Source organism: Elephas maximus, chromosome 16 (assembly GCF_024166365.1).
Source record: "Elephas maximus indicus isolate mEleMax1 chromosome 16, mEleMax1 primary haplotype, whole genome shotgun sequence".
Lineage (NCBI taxonomy): Eukaryota > Metazoa > Chordata > Mammalia > Proboscidea > Elephantidae > Elephas > Elephas maximus.
In genome coordinates, this window is record NC_064834.1 from 19309593 (window position 1) to 19331579 (window position 21987).

The 21987-nt window shown below is 39.8% G+C and overlaps 2 protein-coding genes across 9 annotated transcripts in view; one reads left to right on the forward strand and one right to left on the reverse strand.

Moving 5' to 3' along the window:
- The window catches only part of LOC126059477 (graves disease carrier protein), a 281521-nt gene that overhangs the window by 129487 nt on the left and 130047 nt on the right, over nt 1-21987 (forward strand). The window lies entirely within an intron of this gene.
- Nucleotides 1-21987, reverse strand: part of TET1 (tet methylcytosine dioxygenase 1) — a 134535-nt gene that overhangs the window by 102041 nt on the left and 10507 nt on the right. For 3 of the 7 annotated variants that reach the window (XM_049855138.1, XM_049855144.1, XM_049855143.1), the window contains exons 1-2: nt 18767-18992; nt 9572-11629 (exon numbers count right to left, since the gene is read on the reverse strand). In XM_049855138.1, coding sequence (XP_049711095.1) covers nt 9572-11509 — 1938 coding nt within the window. In that variant the 5' untranslated portion in view covers nt 11510-11629; nt 18767-18992. Of the gene's footprint in view, nt 1-9571; nt 11648-15356; nt 15439-18604; nt 18665-18766; nt 18993-21987 lie in introns of those variants that run through there. The other 4 variants (XM_049855140.1, XM_049855139.1, XM_049855141.1 and 1 more) reach the window with 4 other exon arrangements.

Below are 21987 nucleotides of genomic sequence, written 5' to 3' on the forward strand. Positions count from 1 at the left end.
ATATGGGGTCGCTATGAGTGGGAACTGACTCAAGGGGAACTGGTTTTATGTAGCAGGCACTCTTCCAGACTCTGTACACATCATATCTGCTCCCCTTGGCATGCCTGCTTGACTGATAGGCCGATCTATCTCCATGTTACAAGCAGATCCATTCTCACACTAACAGCCACATGGGGGATATCCAAACTCTTATTGAAACTATTTTTTCCTTAACCATAGGAAAATTGTCAAGTGTATACCTCCAAGTCTCTTTCAAGAGTGGTGTGATTCTTTTACCTGTTTTTCTTTTGGGAGTTGGGAGCAGGGAACATGACTGACTTAAATGTCTCTGAAATCTAAAAGCTATAGACCATCATCTCTTCAGAAAAAAAATCATACAAAAACAATACGTTGGGAGTGAGGGAGGAAGGAGGTTTTGCTTAGGGGGACATTCAGTTTATGTTAACAGTGGTGAGATAATTTGGAAAAGGATAGAGAGGTTGGTTGCGCAACTTAAAGGAAGGCCATGAATGTCACTGAACTGTACATGTAGAATTGTCAGATTGGTGTATGTTTTGTTGTGTGTTTTTACCACAATATAAAGGGTGGAAAAACATGTTTCATATAATTTTGAGGAGATAGGGTCATGGACCGCTGAAGCCAAACCAGATTTTTTAGTTATTTCTGAAATATCAGCTTAAAGATTCAATGAAAGATCATTTAAGCTAGGATTAAATCAGTCTTACAAATTCTTGTCTAGCAACTAAAAAAACACATGGAAAGTTTAGAAGTACTAAAGTGTTAATATAATATCAGTAATTTAAAAAGGTTTTCTCCATGATTGCTAAAAATACACTAAATACCAAGTCTGATCTGGCTAGCATCCAGTCACTAGTTAGGAGATTTGCTGTAATGTTGGCTCAGTCACCAACTTGGAGGGGGCATTAAGAGGTGTTTACCAGAAAGAATGTAACAGAAAGAATCTACAGTTTCTCCTCTAGGAAGAAAAGAGATGTATCCGACTTTCCAAAAAAGTACTTGGACCACAGATTTTAGGTTTCCAAAATGGGTAAAGATTTAGAAATCATTAGGCTTTAACTGGCCACCAAAATACTAAAAATTTTGGCTATGTTAATAATATTAGCTTGAAATGAAAACCCAGATGGATCCCTATTTTAAGTAAATAATCTGAAATGGGAACCAACATTTATACAGAAAAAAGTTCACTGTCATATGAAAAAATTCTAAGAAACTGAAGCATACATCACTGAAGATAGCTTAGCAAATTATGTTCATTTACCTAAAAGGCATTACAAAAAAAAAAAAAAAAAATTCAGATTAATACCAGGAAAAATGCTGATGATACACTGAGTGAAAAAAGAAGAAAAAAATTTACCCCATTGGACCTCAACTGCTATTTTTTAAATGCAGAAAAAATAATGGCAACAAATAAGCCAATACATTTATAGTGTTGTCCCTCTAGATGGTAGGATTAAGGTTCATTTTTTCTTCTTCTAAATTTTCTACAACGCAAAAGACGTTACTTTGATTTAGTATATAAATTTTTTAAAGCTACGCAAGCTTATTGTGCAAAAAATTCAAACCACATTAAAAATTTTCAGCAAAAAAGTGAAAGTCACATTTTTCTAACGCACCTCTCCTCTACCCAAAAAAAACCCAACCCCAGAGGTAACGAATTTCCAAGAGTTTGGTTTGGTAGGTATCCTTCTAGAATTGTTTTTCTAAATTCCATTACAATTAGAAAAATACACGATTTTGAGTTTTTATGCCCCTTTTCCTTTAGAATTTTGAGTTGCCTAAACTTTGTATCTTGATATAACTCACAACTGCAAATACATATGGCAGTAATTTTTATTTTTGGCAGTAATTTTAAACAACATAGGCAGACAACTTTTTACTACATATTTTTAAAGTACTCTGTACCTTTCTAAAAGCCTTTTTCTTGAGTCTTCTACTTGAGTTTTTGCTTCAGGTATTCCATGATCCTAATTATCTCTGGTACTTGAGAAATGACATTTGTGAAATAAATCCCAAAATGTTGTTTTGGGGCGCAAGCTGCTAAAATGTTGTATTTCATACACATAGGATAAAATAAATGGCTTACAATGTAACTTATATTTGTAAAAAAAGGCATTGTTATATGAGAAATAAGCTGAATCTTTCTTTCTGAGATTTCATTCATTCATTCAATCGTTGTTGAGCACCTATTATGTGCTAGTAACCCCTAAGACTTGGGCTTTGACTTCAAAAGTACCTTAAGCATCTCATTTCTCATCACTGCTCTTTCTGCAGGAGAATACCATGGCTTCCTTTTAAAGACAATGACTCAGTATTAATGGAGCATAATTAACTCAGAAAAGAGCAAGATTTCTCTTTGTTGCTTTCACAGCAGACTTGAAGAGCTGATGATAATTAGGGAAGACCTTCAGGATACTAATGATTTGAGCACTGCATCTCATTATCAAGGTAATGCCCTGAATTGCTCAGTTTAGTTTAATTCATTTGCTAATTGTGTCTTATTTTCATATAATAATAATGCAAAATGATTGATTCCCCCTTCTATCCTTCCTGGATGGCTGGTTACTTTAAAATGAGAATGACTTTTACAACTTTGATAAAATTAACTCTTGGAATACTATTCTGGACCAAAAATACAGGATCTGGAATTAAACTCTGCAGCAAAATAGACACATACCACACTAGGGTGCTTACTGCTTTATAATAGTGTTATCTTGAATTATGCTGACACTAGATGAAAGTATTGGCCCATTTCACACAATTTCTTCTTGGATAAGATTATATACACAAAATGGCAAGGTAAGATTTGAACCATAGTGACAAGATTCCAGAAATTAACACCCATGGGGCAGAATCAGTCAAGATCAGCATGGTTTTGTTGACATACTGGGGGGTTACAAATGCAAGAATACTAGACCCCAAAGGCTTTTCATTCTGCGGCTAGCTCTCTGGTGAGATATGCTACTGAAGTCTCAGTAGTGATACAAAGAGATTCCTTAAAAGCATATTTAAGGACATATAACATCTGCCCTTAATTGAAGGAGTTGGTAGCAAAAATTCGTTCCATATGGCATATACAACATATGCCAAAATGAGATCCGTCTGTTTCGAAACACTGAGAAAAACAGCAGCCAAAAGAGGCTAGGCCACCACCCACTCCCACCAAAAGAAATAAAATGAATATGTCAACCAATTCTGAGATGTCATCTCTGTAACTGGACTGTTATCACGTAAAAGGAGCCCCCCTAAGACGGTGGGCAGTTCAAGTATATCACATAATTCTAATTAACATTTAACTTTCAAACACAATCTATGTAGGTATTAATATTTTCCTAGGTAAAACTTGCATTAGCTAAGACAATACCATGGTAATAAACAGAGCACACTTTATATACATAATGCTGCTATTTAATCTAACCAAGCACATAATAAATAACCTTTTAATCATTCTGGAAAAAACACCTACTCTAACCGAAGCAAATACACGTGAGATTATTTCAACCTTGGAAAGACCAACTCAGAAATTGCTCATTTAGTCATTCAATTAGTGTTTAATTAATATGTGATGGTATACCAAAATCATCTGGCTAGACATATGTAATATAACTCGAGACATCACCTTCAAAAGCGCAGTCTCCTAACAACTGTGTTGTTCTCTTTTGTTTTTATACGGCACTAAAAATTACTTGTGAAAAGTGGAGCCTGGCCAAAGCACCCACTCTCTACATCTCTAAAAAGCACGCCCCACCTTGTATTTTAATCCCATCACTGTTGAAAAAGCAGGGAAGTTCATATGTCTCAAAACGCTAAGTTACAAATAAACATGAGGAATATCATAGCCAAGAGCAAATTCCTAACTCATATAAGAGTTAGTGGTTTCAATTATCTGTATTTATGAATATGGAGAACAGTAAACTGAACTACACTTGGCAGAAGACAAATAATGTTTTTTTTCCTCTTGTCCAAAATATGTCTCTGGGAAGATTATCTATTCTCCTTGTTGTACAATTAAAAGAATTCTATCTTATTATGAGAGACAAAATGTAATCTACAATTAAAAAAAAAAAAAAGTATATCAAAAGCTATTTTTACTTCTCCAAAAGGTTAGTAGTCAACATTTTGAGAAATGGCATATGCCTTTGGGGACTAAATATATTTTAGAGGAAAAAAAATCTAACAGTTAAGTTTTTTAAATGTCCAATTGCTTCATATGAGTACTAACAAAAAAACTACAAAGTGTTGACATCTTAAAACTGTGTATATGTTTCCTTTCTCATCCCAACTCTTAGTAAGTAAAATAATGCTGATGTGAAAAACAAATATATGAAATGTATTTGCTTGCCAAAACTCTGAAATATCAAAAGTATATGCCATTTGACCATTTATAACAGCACCAAAAAATATCAAATACTTAGGAATAAAACTTATAAAATAAATCTATATGGAAAACTACAAAACATTATTGATAGAAATTCAATAAGATTTACATATATAGTATGTTCATGGGCTGGAAGATTCAAATATTATAAAAATGTCCATCTCCTCAAATTGATCTGTAGATTTAACATAATCACAATCAAAATCCCAGCAAGGTTTTTTTGATGGAAATTTAGAAACTATTTCAAAAGTTTTTATGAAAATGCAAAGAACCAAGAAGTAGTCCAAATCAATATTGAAGAACAAAATTGAAGAGCTTATTCTACAAAATAGCAAGACTTGTTATAAAGCTATAGTAATTATGACATTCTGGACACAAGGATAGACCAAAAAAAAAAAAAACCCAATGGAACACAGTCTAGAAACAGACCCTCAACTAGTCAATCACCTGACTTATGTATGACAAGGTTGACATTGTAGCCTCAGAGAAGGGATGATCATTTCAGTAATGGCACTGGTCAAGTAGATATCCATATGAAACAGAATGAATCTTGATTCTTATCCCACACCGTACACAAAAATCAACTCAAGTTTTATTGTAGATCTCCACTGTCCTGACAGGGAACACAACAGAGAATCCCCGATGAAGCAGGAGAATATTGGGATGCAGATCTTAAATTCTCATGAAAAGACCAGGCTTAATGGTCTGACTGAGACTGGAGGGGTTGTGACAGTCATGGTCCTCAGATCCTTTGATAGCCCAAGATTGGAACCATTCCCAAAGCCAACTCTCCAAACAGGGATTGAATTGGACTGTAAGAAGACAATGATACCAGTGAGAAGTGAGCTTCTTGGCTCAAGTAGACACATAACACTATGCAGGCAAATCCTGTCTGGTGGGGGAGATGAGAAGGAAGAGGGGAACAGGAGCTGGATGAATGGACACGGGAAACACAGGGTGGAGAGGAGGAATGTGCTGTCTCATTAGGAGTCTCACTAGGAGTACACACCAAGGTATGTATAACTTTTAGTAAGAGAGACTGACTTGACTTGTAAACTTTTACCTAAAGCACAATAAATAAATAAATAAATATTTATTGTAGATATAACTGTAAAAGGTAAAAATTAAAAAAAAAACTTTTTAAAAAGAAAATGCCTTTATGACCTTGAAATAGGCAAAAATAGAAAAAATTTCTTCAACAGGAGACAACAACTATCGTTAAGAGGAAAGGACTGGTTAGACTACATTAAAATTAAGAATTACTGTTCATTAAAACACATGATTGAGTGGAAAGCTAAATCACAGAATGGGAAAAGATACTTACAGTCATATATTCAACAAAGGATTTGTACCAACAAAATGTTAAGAAACATCTATCAATCAATAAGGGAAGAAAAATCCATTGAAAAACAGGTAAAAGACTAGATGAGGCACTTTACCAAAGCAGATACCTACTATCTTCTAAATGGCCGACAAATAACAGAAAAGTCTCTCAATTTCATTAGTCTTCAAGGAAATGCAATGTAGTGATACTACAAACCCAACAAAATGCTTAAAATAAAACAAGACAGAAAATACCTAGTGTTGGTAAGAATGTGGACCATCTCTTCAACTGCCGATGAGAGTTTTAATTGGAAGGGCCACAGGTACACGGTAATAACCTACAAAAACTAAACCTATGCATAGTCTTTGATCCAGAAAATTCACTCCTAAGAATATACCCTACAGAATGCATACATATGTTCATCATAAGACATAAAAAATAAAAAGAGGAACTATTCCATATTAACAGCCCTGGTGGCGCAGTGGTTAAGAGCTTGGCTGCTAACCAAAAGGTCAGCAGTTTGAATCTACCAGCTGCTCCTTGAAAACTCTTTGGGGGAGTTCTGCTCTGCCCTGTAGGGTCACTATGACTCGGAATCGACTTGACAGCAATGGGTTTTTGTATTGCAGGTTAACAGAGGCTAAGGGGACTTTTTAATGGGACAATTGGTGAAATATGAATAAGGTCTGTGGGCTAAATAATAATATTGACTCAATATTAATTTCCTGATTTTAATAATAGTATAAGAGAATATCCTTGTTTTTAGGAAATATACACTGCAGTATATAGGGGTAAAGGATTGTCATGTCTGTAAAACTTTCAAATGTTCAGAAAAAAAAGAGATAGAGAAGGAAAGAGTGATAAAGTAATGAAGTAATATGATAAAACGTTACCACTTGGGCATCTGGATGAAAGATATATAGGAATATTCCGTACTACACTTGCAACCTTTCTGTAAGTCTGAAATTATGTCAAAATGGAAAAAAAATTTTTTTTTAACTAAAAAATGAAGTATTTAGAGAAGGACACCAGGGGTCATGGCCCCCAGACCTTCTGTTAGCCCAAGACAGGAACCATTCCCAAAGCCAACTCTTCAAACAGGGTTTGGACTGGACTATGGGATAGAAAATGATACTGGTGAAGAGTGAGCTTCTTGGATCAAGTAGACACATGAGACTATGTGGGGAGCTCCTGTCTGGAGGGGAGATGAGAGGGCAGAGGGCGTCAGAAGCTGGCCGAATGGGTATGAGAGTGGAGGGAAGGAGTGTGCTGCTCATTAGGGGAAGAGCAACTAGGAGTATATTATAGCAAGCTGTATATAAATTTTTACATGAGAGACTGAATTGATTTGTAAACTTTTGCTTAAAGCACAATAAAAATTAAAAAAAAAAGAATGCAGTATTTAGGATATTATGACCAACAGCCAAGGACCCTTTCATCCATCAACAAGTATTAGTTTTTCCTACATTGATGAAACTTGACAACAGTGGCCACACTTGCTTGCCAGAGCTATGAATAGAAACTATATGCCAATATCTAAATTTATAAACCTGATTATTTGAATTACGAATACATTCTGTTTTCACTTAACTAACAAATATTCATTGAGCACCTATCACTGTGCCAAGCCCAACTAGACACCAGAGAAACAAAGTCACCTGGTGTAGGATCTGGAGAACACACACATATATAGTTAGGACAGTGAAGAGTGAGTGAATGACTGGAGTTTTGTCAGCTAGGGAAAGGAAGAAGTGTGTAACATCAGCATGGACACTGAAGCAGGAACTTGGAGAAATGTTTGTAGCCAGGTACAGCTAAAACTTTAAGTATAATAAAAACCAAAGTATAATAAAACCCAGAAGAGAAGGCAAAGAAGATTGAGAAGGGCAGCTGGGCCGAGATCTGGAAGGTCTTATATTCCATGCTAAGCAATCTAGGCTTCATCTGTAATTGGAAGACACCAATAATTTTGCTTTATTTATTTATTTTGCTTTATTTTGTGTTGTTTTGAGTGAGATATATATATGACACATACAGAAGAGCACACTAAACGAATTTAGTTAGGAGAATGGTGGGACCAGATCAGGGTTTCAGAAAGACAACTTGAACTGGGCTAAGGAGCGTGTTTGTTGTTCAACATCCTGATTTCCCTGCTGGCTGGTAGACTCACCACCCTATCCCCAGTGCATAGCCCAGAGTAGACGTGCAATAAATACTTGTTGCCAATAAATAGGGTACAGAAATTGTCCCAATAAGAGATAAAGGCCTCAATGATAGCTATAGCCAAGAAAATGGAGAGGTAGGTAAGATCCAATCTTGTAAAACAAAAGAATCTAGAGGGATGAAGGATAAAGGGAGGCATCAAAGGTGACTCTAAATTTTCTTCTTGGGTGGCCATTTAGATGGTAAGCCATTGAACCAAACATTTATAACCAGTAAAGAGTGCAACCAATGTCACTGAATTATACACATAGAAATTACTGAATTGGTGTATTTTTGTTGGGTATATTTTCACCCGCCCGTCCCCACCCTCTCCCCAACCCCCGCAAAAAAAAAAAAAAAAAAAAGGCAAGTCAGGGGGAAAAGAGAACAAATTTGTTTGTGTCTAGGACATATAGCTAGTCCTTAGGTGGTACAAGCTGATTAGCACTCTGCTACTAACCAAGAGGTTAGAGGTTTGGAAGAAAGGCCTGTTGATCTACTTCTGAAAAATCAGCCATTAAAAATCCTATGGATCACAGTTCTCTGACATACATTGGGTCACCATGAGTTGGAGTCATCTCGACTCCAATGGTTTTTTAAAATCATTTAGTAACAACCACATTTTGATTTACTGCCACATGTGTGAAATGACCTGAGTAAAGGAAAATTATGCATTGCAGTAAGGCTTGTAGTAACAAATACTTTAGAAACAACTTAAATGCCCATCATTACATGACTGGTAAAATGCCTGGTTTCTTGTTTGCAATGACTCAATCAAATGGGAAATCAAAGCATTTTTGCACAGATAATTTAACTCGAATGAAATACGAAAGGGTGACTGAATTAAAGTTCACGATACTTTTTAGTCAATCTATTTTGTTATACCTGTATTCGTAGTAGACACAGGAGAAATACAACTGTGAGTTATCTAAAAATCATAAAACACCATATGTGACAGATGTCTTAAAAGTATGAAAAGCAAGAGTTTGAGTTTTAACCAAGCTTTAAATAAATTCCTTTAAATAAATTCTAGGCTAACCAATACTTGTACTACTTTAAGCTTGTAAGTTGTGATAATAAGGGCCAATTGTGTACCACTGAGGAGTTTACAAACCATCTTTACCTTCCAATCACCATTTAATTCCAACATATGTAGTTATGTAGAGCAGGTAGAAAACCTGCCTGCCAAAATTTGAGGCAAAAGATTTATTATTGTTTTATGCTTACAGGTTCAGACAGTTTTATTCTTTCAAAAGGAAAGAAGTTTAATTCCTCTGGTTTCTCAGGCTGCTAGGGAGTTAATGAACTTGTTTCACTCTTAATTTTTAAACCTATGACTTCCAAAAAGAGACACACAGCTAGCCAAAATGCGGCATAATGCAAATCTTTGCAAAACCACATTTCAAACAATTTCCCTATGTCTCTATCAAATCCTACAATGGAAAAACTATGTTCTAGTTTTCTAGAACAAATTGTAAAAACATGCTAATGTATCTCTGTACAAGACATATTTCAAGTGGTTCATCAATTCTTATCGATAACATAAAGCAACATTTTACCAAGGTAAAAAGGACATAACATTGAAGTAAAATGCTACTGCAGATTACTAAAACAAATCTCGTATCCCAGCCCCTTGGCTATTTGCTTACCTCCAAAGGAACAACGATGGATGGTTTCTTTTTTAGTTCCTCACATTTCCTCTTCTTACAGATTTGATGGCTGTTCTTTCTATTCTTACAGTAAGTACATTCACCACAGTTGGTCTTCAGCTGGCAAGGCCCGCAGACTCCACATCGCTTTCGTTTCTTCTTTTCCAAAGTAGGTAGCAAAGTTGTATAGGAAGAAGAGGTACTGGCAAGTGACACTGACATAGACACCAGTGTGGGGTTGGCAACATCAACCGTGCTGGTCGTGTGGACCTGAGAATTCCCTCCTACCGATTTCCTGGGATCGGGCTGGGAGAGCGGGACAACACTCAGCGAAGCCTGGTATAGTTCTTTCTCAGGGACTAATGTGAACCTCTGAGAGTATACTGGCAGAAAGCTGATATGAACTTGCTTCTCATTTTCTTTATTGCGTATAGCCATTGCTGGAGGTACCAAATTTTTCTCTGAGTTTGATGATGATTGAGGAGCATGACCTGAGTAGCCCAAAGGCAAAATCCGCATAGCACCCTGGGCCTCAAGCCCAGATGAGACAGTGCTCTGGGGCTCAGGCCATTCTGGGGGAACATGATAAGTGACAATTGGGTCTGTAGGAGCAGCAAAGAAGATAGGCAGGTCTGGGACAGCACCACCACTTACACCAAGGGTTTCCTGTTGGTCTAGGATAGCACCAAAGACCTCTCCTTGGACTGCAATAGCACCAGGAACCTCTGGTAGGCTTGAGGTCTCACCTAGGGCCTCTCCACGAACTGGGTTAACACCAGGAACTTTCCATTGATGTGGGGTAGCACTGAAGACCTCTCCTAGGACACTGCTGGTATCAGGAATTTTTTGTTGATTTGGGGTAGCACCAGAAACTTCCTGTTGATCTAGGGTAGCCTTGAGGGCCTCTTGATGATCTGAGTTAGCACCAAGGGTTTCTTGTTCTGAGCCTGCCAAGAGGAGTTTTATTAAAGAGGTAGGATATACAGACCCACCAATAGACAAACAGTTTCTAAGGTCCAATTCAGGTATAACCTTATTAAAGCTGGAGGTGGGATAACAATCATGTTCCCTTTTGATGGGATCCAAGTGAGAATCGGATAGCTTAAGAGATTCTACTCGTGAACCCAAATCTTCTAACTGAACACTGGAGTTTCTTTCAGAGGTAACGTTGGATATTGCTCTTTGGGGCAAAGGAGCACACTCAGTGTCCTGAGCAAACATTCTAGTGTAATCCTCGATATCATTTAGTGTCTCTTCAGAGAATAGCCCTTCACCATGTGTCCCTTCCAAAGAATTACAATGGATCTCTGCTGCAGGGTCACTGTGAGTGGGGATATTTATTTTGGCATCTTCAATTCTTTGGGACCAAGACTGGGTTGTCTTTTGGCTCTCACCTTTAATTAAAGATGAATTTTGGACAGCAATTAGATTTTCCGTATCAGGAGGGATTGGAGGATCTTGCACTAGGTCTGATTGATTTTCTGAGTGTCTTACTCCCACATCAGTGAGCACCTTACAGTCACACTCACGTTGCTTTTCTAAATTCTTAGAAGGTGGAACTTTCTTAGGTTTGGCTATGACCACCGGGGGCTGAGAGAGTCGTCTGCTGAGAGAGGTGCTTCTGAGAGCCATTGTAAACCCATTGCAAGTTAAGGACTCTGGGTTCTGAAAAAGAACCTCAGTCCTTTCCAAATTCATTCGTGCTGCTGCAGCTCTTGTCAGAAGGCTTCTGACTGGCATGGGTGGCTTGGCTTCTGTTTTTTTCTTAACATCTCTTTCTTGAATTAATTGCTTTAATTTTCCAGGGCTCATCATCTTGACCGATGCCACATTTTTGTTGGTTGGCTTGGAGGTCTTCTTCAGCTGGCTGCTTTTCTTTTTGCTTAGATTGTCCCTCCTGACTAATTTGGAAGGTCTTGCATGTCGGGATCGAGACATAGCTACAGAGTAGGAAAAAGTGAAAGACCACGGGACACAGAGTCATTGGTCCTTTGGAAAATCTCACTTCTGAGGAGAATCTGGGTGTTCCACAGTTGAGTTTAGTCACAAGGTTTTGGTCTGAAATAACAAAAAAAGAAAGTGAGTCTTTTTCCTATTTATTCTCCTATTTGAAATAAAATATTTACTGGAAATTATTCATTAAAATTAGGGAACTGAGAATGTTTAATGCAAAAGAAAGATACAGGAGACAAGAAAACACTAAAGTATCCTTTAAACCTTGAATTCACTACAAGGCTCCTTTAATTACTGTGACAACTGATTTATTTGATGAAGTTCTTTGATTAAGGTAAGCATGGGTGTTTCTCTACATTAGAAACTACAACTTGGCTGTAGTTACATGTAGCTTAAAGCTTAAATCCCAATCTTTACAAATTTGGATACTTTAAGAATTATCTCTTAATCTCCTTCCTTAGCATATCACCACACTGCCAGAGGCATCATCTGCCCAACAATAAAACTGGCCAAGGCAGAGGAAAAAGAGGCTTATATGATCAAGAAGTTGATTATATAATACTACTCCCTGGAGATCCAGTAATAATACAGCATTCCAAATAACAATCCACAAATATTGGGCTTTTTACATGCACACGAAGATAGTATAAAACTTTGAGATTAGGTTTGACAGATTAGGTTACAAATAAGACTCATTGCTCCAACAAATATCTGTTGAGTACCTCCTATGTGTAAAGAAGGCTTTGTGGTTGGATCTGCCCACACCCAGAAAGGATATCCCTCTTCTCTTTCACCCGGCTTAATCCAAAGACTGCTGGTTCTAAAAGCCCTTCTACCAAGGGTCCCAAAAGTCTCGTGATGAATGCCTAGGCAAGGAAATTGAAAATAAGGAGAAAATGAGGTAATTCAAACTGTAAGGAATACTAGGCAAGCAACTATTATTTGAAAGATTAAGTGAGAGAAGAGAAAAATGAAAGGGGGTTGACCAGGAGTCATCACCAGTTGCCTTTGCATCTCTTCAGACTGCCTACGTAACCCATATAAGACCAAGCTGTGAGCAAGAATGAAGTCTGAGGAAAACAGAATCTAAAGTCCATCGTAACAACAGTCTCTCTAAAAGGCACAGAATCAAGACCATGACAACGGATCTGCTGAGGATTCTTTAACAGCAGACGGATTGTTGAATTTGGAAGAAAGCATGGTGTAGGGAAATGGTTACCAAAAACTGGTCTGTGACTAAATTTTCAACAGTCTATGGCAAAATGAGAAAAAAAAAAAAATAGGACAATGTAAAGAGTTTTTTATAAAGCTGAATTTATCTATTTTAAACAACGCTCCTTTATTCTGAAATTATGTCTTCCTGTTTTCTATCGTTAAAATATCCTGTCTTAAAAAGTAATAACATGTCCTTTCTTTTGTCAAAGGGCAGGGATAGGCTTATTTTTGTTATTACTCAGCAAAATAAAAAGTCAACAACCCTTTATCATCTTTAAATTTTTTGTTTTACTGATCCAGGTAATCTTGGGAGCTACTGATTGGTTTAGTGACTAAAGATAGTCTAGAATCAGAAAGCCCTGCATCTGAATGTGATATCACCAGCCACGTGTCCTTAAGCAAACTAAACTTCACTGAGTCAGCATTTCTTTATCTGAAATGAGGCTGGTTTGAGGCTTCCCTGGACTATTACAAGGAAAGCCTACTATCACTGATTTCATTCTTAAGGTATTTGAGTTCAAGTGGGGTGTGTTAAGATGAGTTTTAGGAGGCAGACCTGGGTTCAGTTTGTAGCTCAGAAACATTACTAGCTGTGTGATTCTGACAAATTCTGTGATCTCTCTATACCTCAGTTTCCCTATGTGTAATTGAATAGCAAACATAATAGTACTGGCCTTACTTGGGTTACCATGAGTATAAAATGTGTGTAAAGACTTAGCACCGTGCTGGCATGTGATAGGTGTTTAATAAATAACCTAAAAAATAAAGGCCATTTACCACTCCAGAATACAGAACTAATAATAACATCAATGCTAGTTAGTTATCATTACTATGGAACCAGTTTTACCCATCTGCTGTGTTCCACAAAGCAAGATCTAAATTTGTTTCTGTTACCACCTAATACACTGTAGATCACACGCTAAATAAGTGAACCTAGAGTACAACATTTAGAGTCAATGCACTGTGCCTTTTAAAAAAAGACTTTCTAAATAGACATTAGTGATAATATTAACCACAAGAAAAATAACATTTTGATAAATCTGTACTAAATACAAACACTAGGCCAGAGAATACTTTACTTGAATTCTTGGCGTCTAAGCTTTCTGCTTTTTCCCTTTTCTTAAAAAAAAAAAAAAAGTTTTGGCTTACGGTAAGTAACTCTTTAGCTGTGAAGAATTATTGGATATTTTCTCCAAAGACCACTACTTTTTGTCCTAACATTTTTAGAAAACGTGAGACGTTTCAATTCTAATCCCCAGAAATTCAACATTATCTTTTTAGGGATGCCATTTCAGTAACAAAAAGTAATCCATTCCAATCTCCAGAAATTCAACAATATTGGCATAAGCATGCTGCCTCTTGTTATCAAAATCATATTGCTAGAAAAAATTATAGGAGCGTATAATCAGGTATTTATTCCAATAGACCACAAAAAGTTAAAATTCACATTCATGAATGTCAGCAGGTAATCTGGGTATACCAGAGGGTGTCAGGGATCTGCTTTTTCAAGTAGTTTATAAACTCTTCTCTGCCTCTTGTGTTCTTTTATATTGAATACAGAATTGAAGTGCTTTAGAAATTCACAGTTGTAATGAAGATAATGTTTACCATTTAAGCTTTATCTCCTAGAAAAGAGCCTACTAAGGAAATGGGGGAAGGTATGAGAAACATGGATTGGGAAGAGGTGGCCTCTTTAAGTGGTAACAACCTTTTTATGAGATTGTGAAAGGGGCCAATGACCCTGAAAAACCCAGCTGCAGGGGAGAAACCATTGGGTACCACCCAGCCAAAGAAGCAGGGACAATCAGAAATAAAATAAGGGCTCCTACAAGACCCTAATTTTATCACCTTTGGCTCCACTGATGAAATGTAACCTTTTGTGATAAACTAAGTAGTCTTGAGAGCTGAACTCTGGGATTAGAGCAGCAAACTTCTTGAAGTTTGTGGGGGGGTGGAGGAAAAGGACAATGTAGTCCATGTTATTAAATAGGTCCACGTCTATTTACAGAATTACCCCCAAAAGGTCTTCCTGAAATTAATTTTCTTTTTTAATTGGTAAACATTATTACATGCCCCACTTCCATTTTTTCATGCTTGTCTTTATTATAAAGTATTAAAGATATACAAAAAGGTATCCTACTATTCAGGTGAAGAACTAAAATATTTCAGCACAGTTAAATCTCCGTTGGGTAAACAAAAAAAAAATTTTTTTTTTTTTTGGGTACACTTCCTTTCCATTTTTGATGAAAAGTGATGTTTCCATAGTTGTCAAAATTAGCTTTCTTCTACCCTAGAATACCTTCCAGAGCCTGAGTGTTATAGGGATAGCTACAAGATAACACAGTCAGAGCAGAAAATGAAAGGCTGGTATTCCTGTTATTAAATGTACCTAGGGAGCTCAGCAGAAGGAACAGTTTACATCTAATTGACACCATCCCATGAGTTCTTAAAAAAAAAAAAAAACTGTGGGATACAAAACATGACTCATTTAACAGATCTTTTCACCAGAGGGCACCAAGACTCTCAACCCACAATAAAATTTTCCTAAAATGTCTTTGTGACATAGGGGACTAGAGTGTAGGAGATCTAAAATATTCTAGATAAGAGGCCAACTCACCATTTGAGACACAAAAAGACATGCTGCTAATCCAAGCGAGAGATTAAAGGGTTAAGGTCAGTGTGGAGAAGTGGCAAGAGGAGGTCCTGGGTGTCAGGTTCTGCCAATTATTCACACAGAATTTTAAAATACCTAACCATAAAAAAAAAACTCATGCACAAATTGGTTCAGAACTTCTGCCTCAGTATCATTTGAGTTTACTAGGTGATGAAAGTCTTTCCCTTAGGAGAATTTTTTCTTTTTAACAATTATTAAAATAACCACCTTGCCTAGAAAATGAAAATGAAAATATCAGTTGTCTATAAAAGACAACATTGACAGCCCCGTGTCAGAAATCCCCTCCTACCTACATCCCGCCTTCTTCTGAATCTCCCAAAGTCCCTTGGGCAGGAAGTGGCTGAACTGATGTAACCATCCAGCCCACATGTCAATTTAAAATTATATTGCAATCCTTCCCACTACGAGCAGTGGCCAAAAAAGTGGTGAGTATTTGCATAGATAGAGCTAGCTGCAAAAAGAAACTACGATTTCATAGTCACCTCACACAGCTCCTAAGAATGTAAAGGCTACAGCACTTGACTGAGAAAAACAAGAATTAAAACATTTCTTTTAAAAAGGCACCACCTGGCTGAGTTTCCTCCAGCAACTAAGTTCTACATGCAAAGGAAGAGGAAGCAGGCGGACTGCTCGCCGTTCCTAGATAGTTCTCTACCACAGGAAGTGTGAGAGCCCTCAACACGTGGAAAGGCTGTTGAGGGAAACGCACTCGACTGCCAGCAGATTTAGTCAAAGCCTCCTTCCATATGTAAAACACCCTTGCAGTCCTGCAGAGAGCAGGAGGGGAAAAAGGCCAAAGGGGGCCAAGAGCAGAGAGAAGTTAAAATGGAGATAGAATGACCCCTCCAAAATACAAGAAAGGCATAAAACACATTGGGAGGGAGAAGAGAAAAAACGCCTAAGAAGGAAAAAAAAGTCTAAAGGGGGGACGGGGGGGCGGGGGGGGGGGGGAGACCAAAACGACAGAGAGAGGAAAGGGAAGAAATTTATAACAATAAAGCTAGACCATAAAAAAGACAACTAGGATCAAAAGACAGAAGACTAAAGGTAGAAAAAGGGAGGGAAAAAAGAAATATAAGTAAGGGCATAGATTTGATGGCAACTAACAACCGGGAAGGAAAAGATACAGTCACACAGAGGACCAGGACGGTGGGGGAGGGGAGGGGAGGGGACAAGCCAGATAAAGAAGATTGGAGGAGGGGGAGAAACAAAGAGCAGGGACAGTGAAGATTCAAACCTCCAATGCACGAATTCTGCAAGGCCAGAACAGAGAGCAGTAGTTAACGCTCATTACAATAATAAGTGGTGGCCCCCGAGTTTTAAGTCTGGGCTACTAATCTTTGCAAAGAAAAAAGGGGCAATGTATGCTACCTCTTGCATACCTTGAGTCTGAAAGCTTTAATTGAAATCATAACGTGGCTTTAGAGTCAGAGGTTGACAACCTAATTAAGATCCCTTAATTGAAGAGGGAGGGGACTTGGGTTTTAACCAATATCGATGAAATCGGAAAACACACCACAAATCATGTAATCTAAGTCTCTTAGTCCTTGGAAATAATACACGCCAGTCTCTAAATGTCGGATTTATGTATGTGTCGGCACGTACCTCCCTTGTTTAATTGTAGTCATAAATTCCTAATATGCCCTAAATAACCCTTGCTCCGACCCGTTGAGAAGCTCCTTTCCCATTTTCTTTCTGGTGTCCCGAGGCCTAATGAAGCCAAGGCTTTTGCTTTAGTATATACTGGGGGATGGAAAAGGGGAAAGATCCAGCCCTTCTAGACCTGTGGCGACAAGAGGTGACTGCGTTGCAAGCGGGTGGGGAGTACACACAGCACACACCACAAATTCAAAGCTGTGCACCTAACCTTTTCCTTGCCCGAAGGTCTTGAAGCACTTTTCAAATATTTATTCATAAACCGATCATTACTACGATGTACGTATGCGGCTCATTTTCTGCCCCAGTCTGGAGTGGCGGCGAAGAGGCAAATAAGTAACCTATTCAAGATGGTTAATTTGAGAGGAGGATGAGTTGGGGGGCAGGGAGAGACTCCTAGGTCAAGCTTTATCTGTTTCGCCTGGAGTCAGTAATTTCTATCGAGTCTGAAACGTCTGATTTTGGTTTCCCAATTCACGTGAGGTTACTGGCTTTGGCCAGTTCCTTCCAGACCGCTTCATGTAGAAATATATGGAGTTGCACGGCCCTTCTAGATGCTAAAATCCGGTGGGAGAAGGAAAGAGGGTGAGTGGGAAGAGGAAAAGCAGAGGGGAGAAGGGGAAACGGGGCTAGAGGAAGAGAGCACGTAGGCTCTAGCCCGCTTCCCTTTCCCTGCACTGAAGTGGGGGGCCCCTGCCGCCCCTTGCCGCCCCCTCCCACTCCAGCAGGGACCCCCATGTGCCGCACAACTGGTCCCCAGCACCAGCCTCCTTGCACCTCCCATCCCCGGGCCCGCTCCCGGATCTGGCCAGAGTGGGGCTAATGCGACGGCAAAGCCAGAGCATTTGGAGACCCAGTGGCGCTATGAGAACGTTTTTTTGAAAGCCATTTTGACAGAGCACGTATTTAAACTCCTATTCCCTTTTCCCCGACCCATCCAACACCAAGTCAGTCCCTGGCAAGACTTCTTTACTGCCCACACACCAAAAAGTTCTCCCCTAGTTCCCTCCCGGAGACACCAAAGTGTTGCCCCGAAGAACCTGCCCCATGTACAAGTACCAGGGAGGAAAAAACCTGTTGGGGGGGCACCCGCAACTTGCTCAGACTCGTCCCCTTCCTCACTGGGAGGCGCCCCAACCTCCAGCTCTTCGAAGAGGCGAAGCAATCACCCCGGTTCCTTCAGGGAGCCCCCACCCCCACTGCCCCGGCCACGTTTCCAGCCGAGCCCGGGGTCCGAGTCAGAGGCGCCCCCACCCCCACCCCAGTCAGCACCGGGCCGGGCCTCCAGGGCGGGTGGCCGCATCCTCCAGACCCGGGCATTGTTTACCATCCGCAACAAAAGCGCCCTGACCGCCCCAAGCTGGGGGTCACTGCGGGAAGCGGGCCCACCAGTGTGGACCCAGAGGAGCCCCGGGCGCCGAGCCCCGGCGCACGTCCAGCGAGAGCCGAGCGCCGCTCTGCACCCCCTCTGGCCTTGGCGGGCGGGCGGGCCCCAGCTCCCGGCACCTCTGCCCTCTGCTCTGGCCCCAACTCACCACCGCCCCGCTCGGGCTCCCAGGGCAGCGCGCGTCCCCCGGGCTGGATGCCTGCACCAGCCCTCGGGGAAACTTTCCAACTCTCGCTGGTTCCCACAACTTCGGAGCCCGGGGCCCCAAGCAGGCACGAGGGGAGCGGGCGAACCCAAGGCGGACACCTACCCGCTCCTGGCACAGTCAGGGCCGGAGCCCCCTGGATGGGCAGCTGCTTCCCAAAGGTCCGCAGTGGCGAGGCAGGTATAGTTGCATGACTGGGGCGGGGCAAGGGGACGTCCCAGGGGGGCAGACCCGGGAGCAGATGGGCCAGCGGCTGCGCACACAAAGCAGCGCCGGAGGGGACTGCGCGGCCGCTCCCCACCAGGTCAGCCCCCCGGAGCAGCAAAGTCTCCCCAGGACAGACCTCTGGGAGTGAAGCTGGGACTCAGCCTTCGCGGGACCCCGCACCACTGAGCGAGAAGCAAAACATGAGCTGGATTTCCCCAAACAGGAGCTGGGCTCCCCTCTAGACACCTCCCGCACCCACCCCTTCATCTCACCCCCTCAAAAAAAATTTTTTTTTGAGGGTATACGAGGGCATTGGAGAGGGCAAGAAGCCTTGTCAAGGTTTTCTTCTCATTGCTTCTTTTCCCCAGAGTGGCTCATAGATTGTAAAAAAGGAAGTTTTTAGGGTCTCTGAGTAGAATGTTTATAGATGCATGAAGGGGTGCCGGGACAGAGATGACACCATTGAGCAATATCTGGGTCGTAAGCAATGCAAATCTGCCCTCAACTACAAAGAGAGAAACCAGATGAGAACTGTGTTCTCTTGAGTAAGCTCTTCATGTCTGCAAAGGTCAGCCTAACATTTTTTTGTTAGCTGTTTGGCCCAGAACCTCTGGAGTGGTCGTATTCACTTTATAGATGAAGAAATGAAGGCGCACTAAGAGGAAAGAAGTTTTCGGTACAGGAGGAATAACCAGTGGTATTAAGCCAAAATGAAGACTGACTGGGACATCTGAATTTCTCCCCAAAATGTTTGATGGCTGTTGCTTCTTTACAGGCAACTTAATCCAGATATTGGTTTTTTGTTGTTGTTGTTTTGTTAATAGGGTCATGGGTGGTAAGGTGGGAGAAAGATGTGGCAGTCAGCTTCCATAGAGATTTACAGCCTTGGAAACCCTGTGGGATCCCTAGGAGTTACAATCAACTCCCTGGCAGTAGGATTGGTTTTTTGGGGTGTTAAGGAAAATGCTGCCCCTGGAACTACCATTCCTTTCAGGTCAAACCTCAGATGAAGTGAACTGATTCATTCTGTCCTTGGCTTTCACAGCATTCTACTCTCATTCCACACTTAATTTTTATTCTTCGTTATACACATTTTAACAAGAGTAACCAGCTTGTTCTTTGGAGAAAGATTCCTGAACTTTCAACCTTCCTCATTGATTAACTCATTCAAATTTATTCTTGAGCTAGGAGCTAGGCATACAAAAATGAGTAAAATTTGCCTCCTGACAAGGAAGAATGTACATTCCAGGTTGGCAAGCAAGGCAAATTGATGACTGCATTCCCCTGTTCTCTGTGCTGCGCTGCAGTCAGGTAAGTACCTCGGTTGCAGAAAGTCAGAAACGTGGCATTTGAAATAAATCTTAGTAGTTGAAACTGGATTCTTCTAAGTCAATGCTTCCAAATGTCTCACTGTTAATTCCTTGTCAGAAACAATCTCTTGGAATCTAGATGAAAAGAAAGGAATGTTGGGAAAGTTTGATTCAAAGCTTGGTTTTCATAAACAACAAAAGGAAAAAGACTACCATGAAATAGCAGTATCCTGGCTGTCTTGGTCATCCAGTGCTGCTATTACAGAAATACCACAAGTGGATGGTTTTAACAAAGAGAAATTTATTCTCTCACAGTCAGTAGGCTACAAGTCCAAATTCAAGGCATCAGCTCCAGGGGAAGACTTTCTCTCTCATTTGGCTCTGGAGGAAGGTTCTTGTCATCAATCTTCCCCTCATTGAAAAGTTTCTCAGGCTCAGGGACCTGGGGTCCAAAGAACATGCTCTGTTTCTGCTGCTGCTTTCCTGGTTGTATGAAGTCGCCAACTTTCTGCTTGTTTCCCTTTCCTTTCATCTCTTGTAGGATAAAAGGTGGTGCAGGCCACACCCTGGGGAAACTCTCTTTACATTGGATCAGGGATGTGACTTTAGTAAGGGTATTACAATCCCACTCTAATCCTCTTTAACATAAATTTACAATCACAGAATGGAGGACAATCATCCATACTGGAAATCAAATCGTGGCTTAACCAAGTTGACACATATTTTGGGGGGATACAATTCAATCCATGACACTGGCTTTTGACAATTAATTGATTAGCTTTAAAAAAAAAAAAAAAGTATTCAAATGTTTCCGTAGCCGATCCCTTGGTGTACAAGGATGTAGAAAGATGCCCATGGTAGCACTCATTCTCTTCATTTAACAAATGTTAGTTGAATCTCTGCAATATGCCAGGCACAGTTTTAGACTCTGGGGCAACAGCAGTGAACAAAACAAAGCCTCTGCCCTGTGGAGCTTCATTTGATCAGGAGTGGACCGGGATAGAAGCATCTTGGTATCTTAAACATAGCAACAAGCAACATTAGATCTGCATGAATCTGTCAGAAAAGGGGTCTGATACTTATAGTACAAACTAAAAGGCTGAACAAGTCTTGAGAAACTAAACAATAGCATGAGTTGTCTACCCAAAGAGAAGAAAAGAAAGTGCATCCTTTTTAGACCACATTACAAAAGAATAAATTTTTAGGTAATTTTCCACTATCCTTCCACCTTACCTCTTTCTTTCTGAATAACAAAGCAAGAATTCCTGTCTTACTTCCAATCACCTTATAGAAAAGAGATGTAAAAATGTCCATAATATGGGTAGTAGAACTGCACTTATCTATCTTCATAAAGACATAACTCTAGTCCCCTCTCAAATTATTTCTCACCCTACTGTTGCTCTATCTCTAAATCATAGTGGCCGTGCTTACTAATTCTCTTGGATAGTACCATGGGGTGGCATAGGGGACATATATGTGTGCATATATATATTTTCACAACACTCCCCTAAAAAAAAAAAAAACCCACAAAGCTTCTTTCCTAAAAATTATAATCTTATTTGCCAAAATAAAAAAATTTGAATATGCTATGTGTTGGTAAGAATGCAGAGCAATCAAACCTCTTAAACATTGCCTGTATTATAAGTAGTACGACCACTAAGGAAGACAGACTCATTCTTCTCCATAAGGTGATCAGGATCATAATGGATAGATAGATGAGATAGATAGATAATATAACCATAGGTAGGAAAGAATTAATGGATAGATAGATGAGATAGATAAATAATATAACCATAGGTAGGAAAGAAT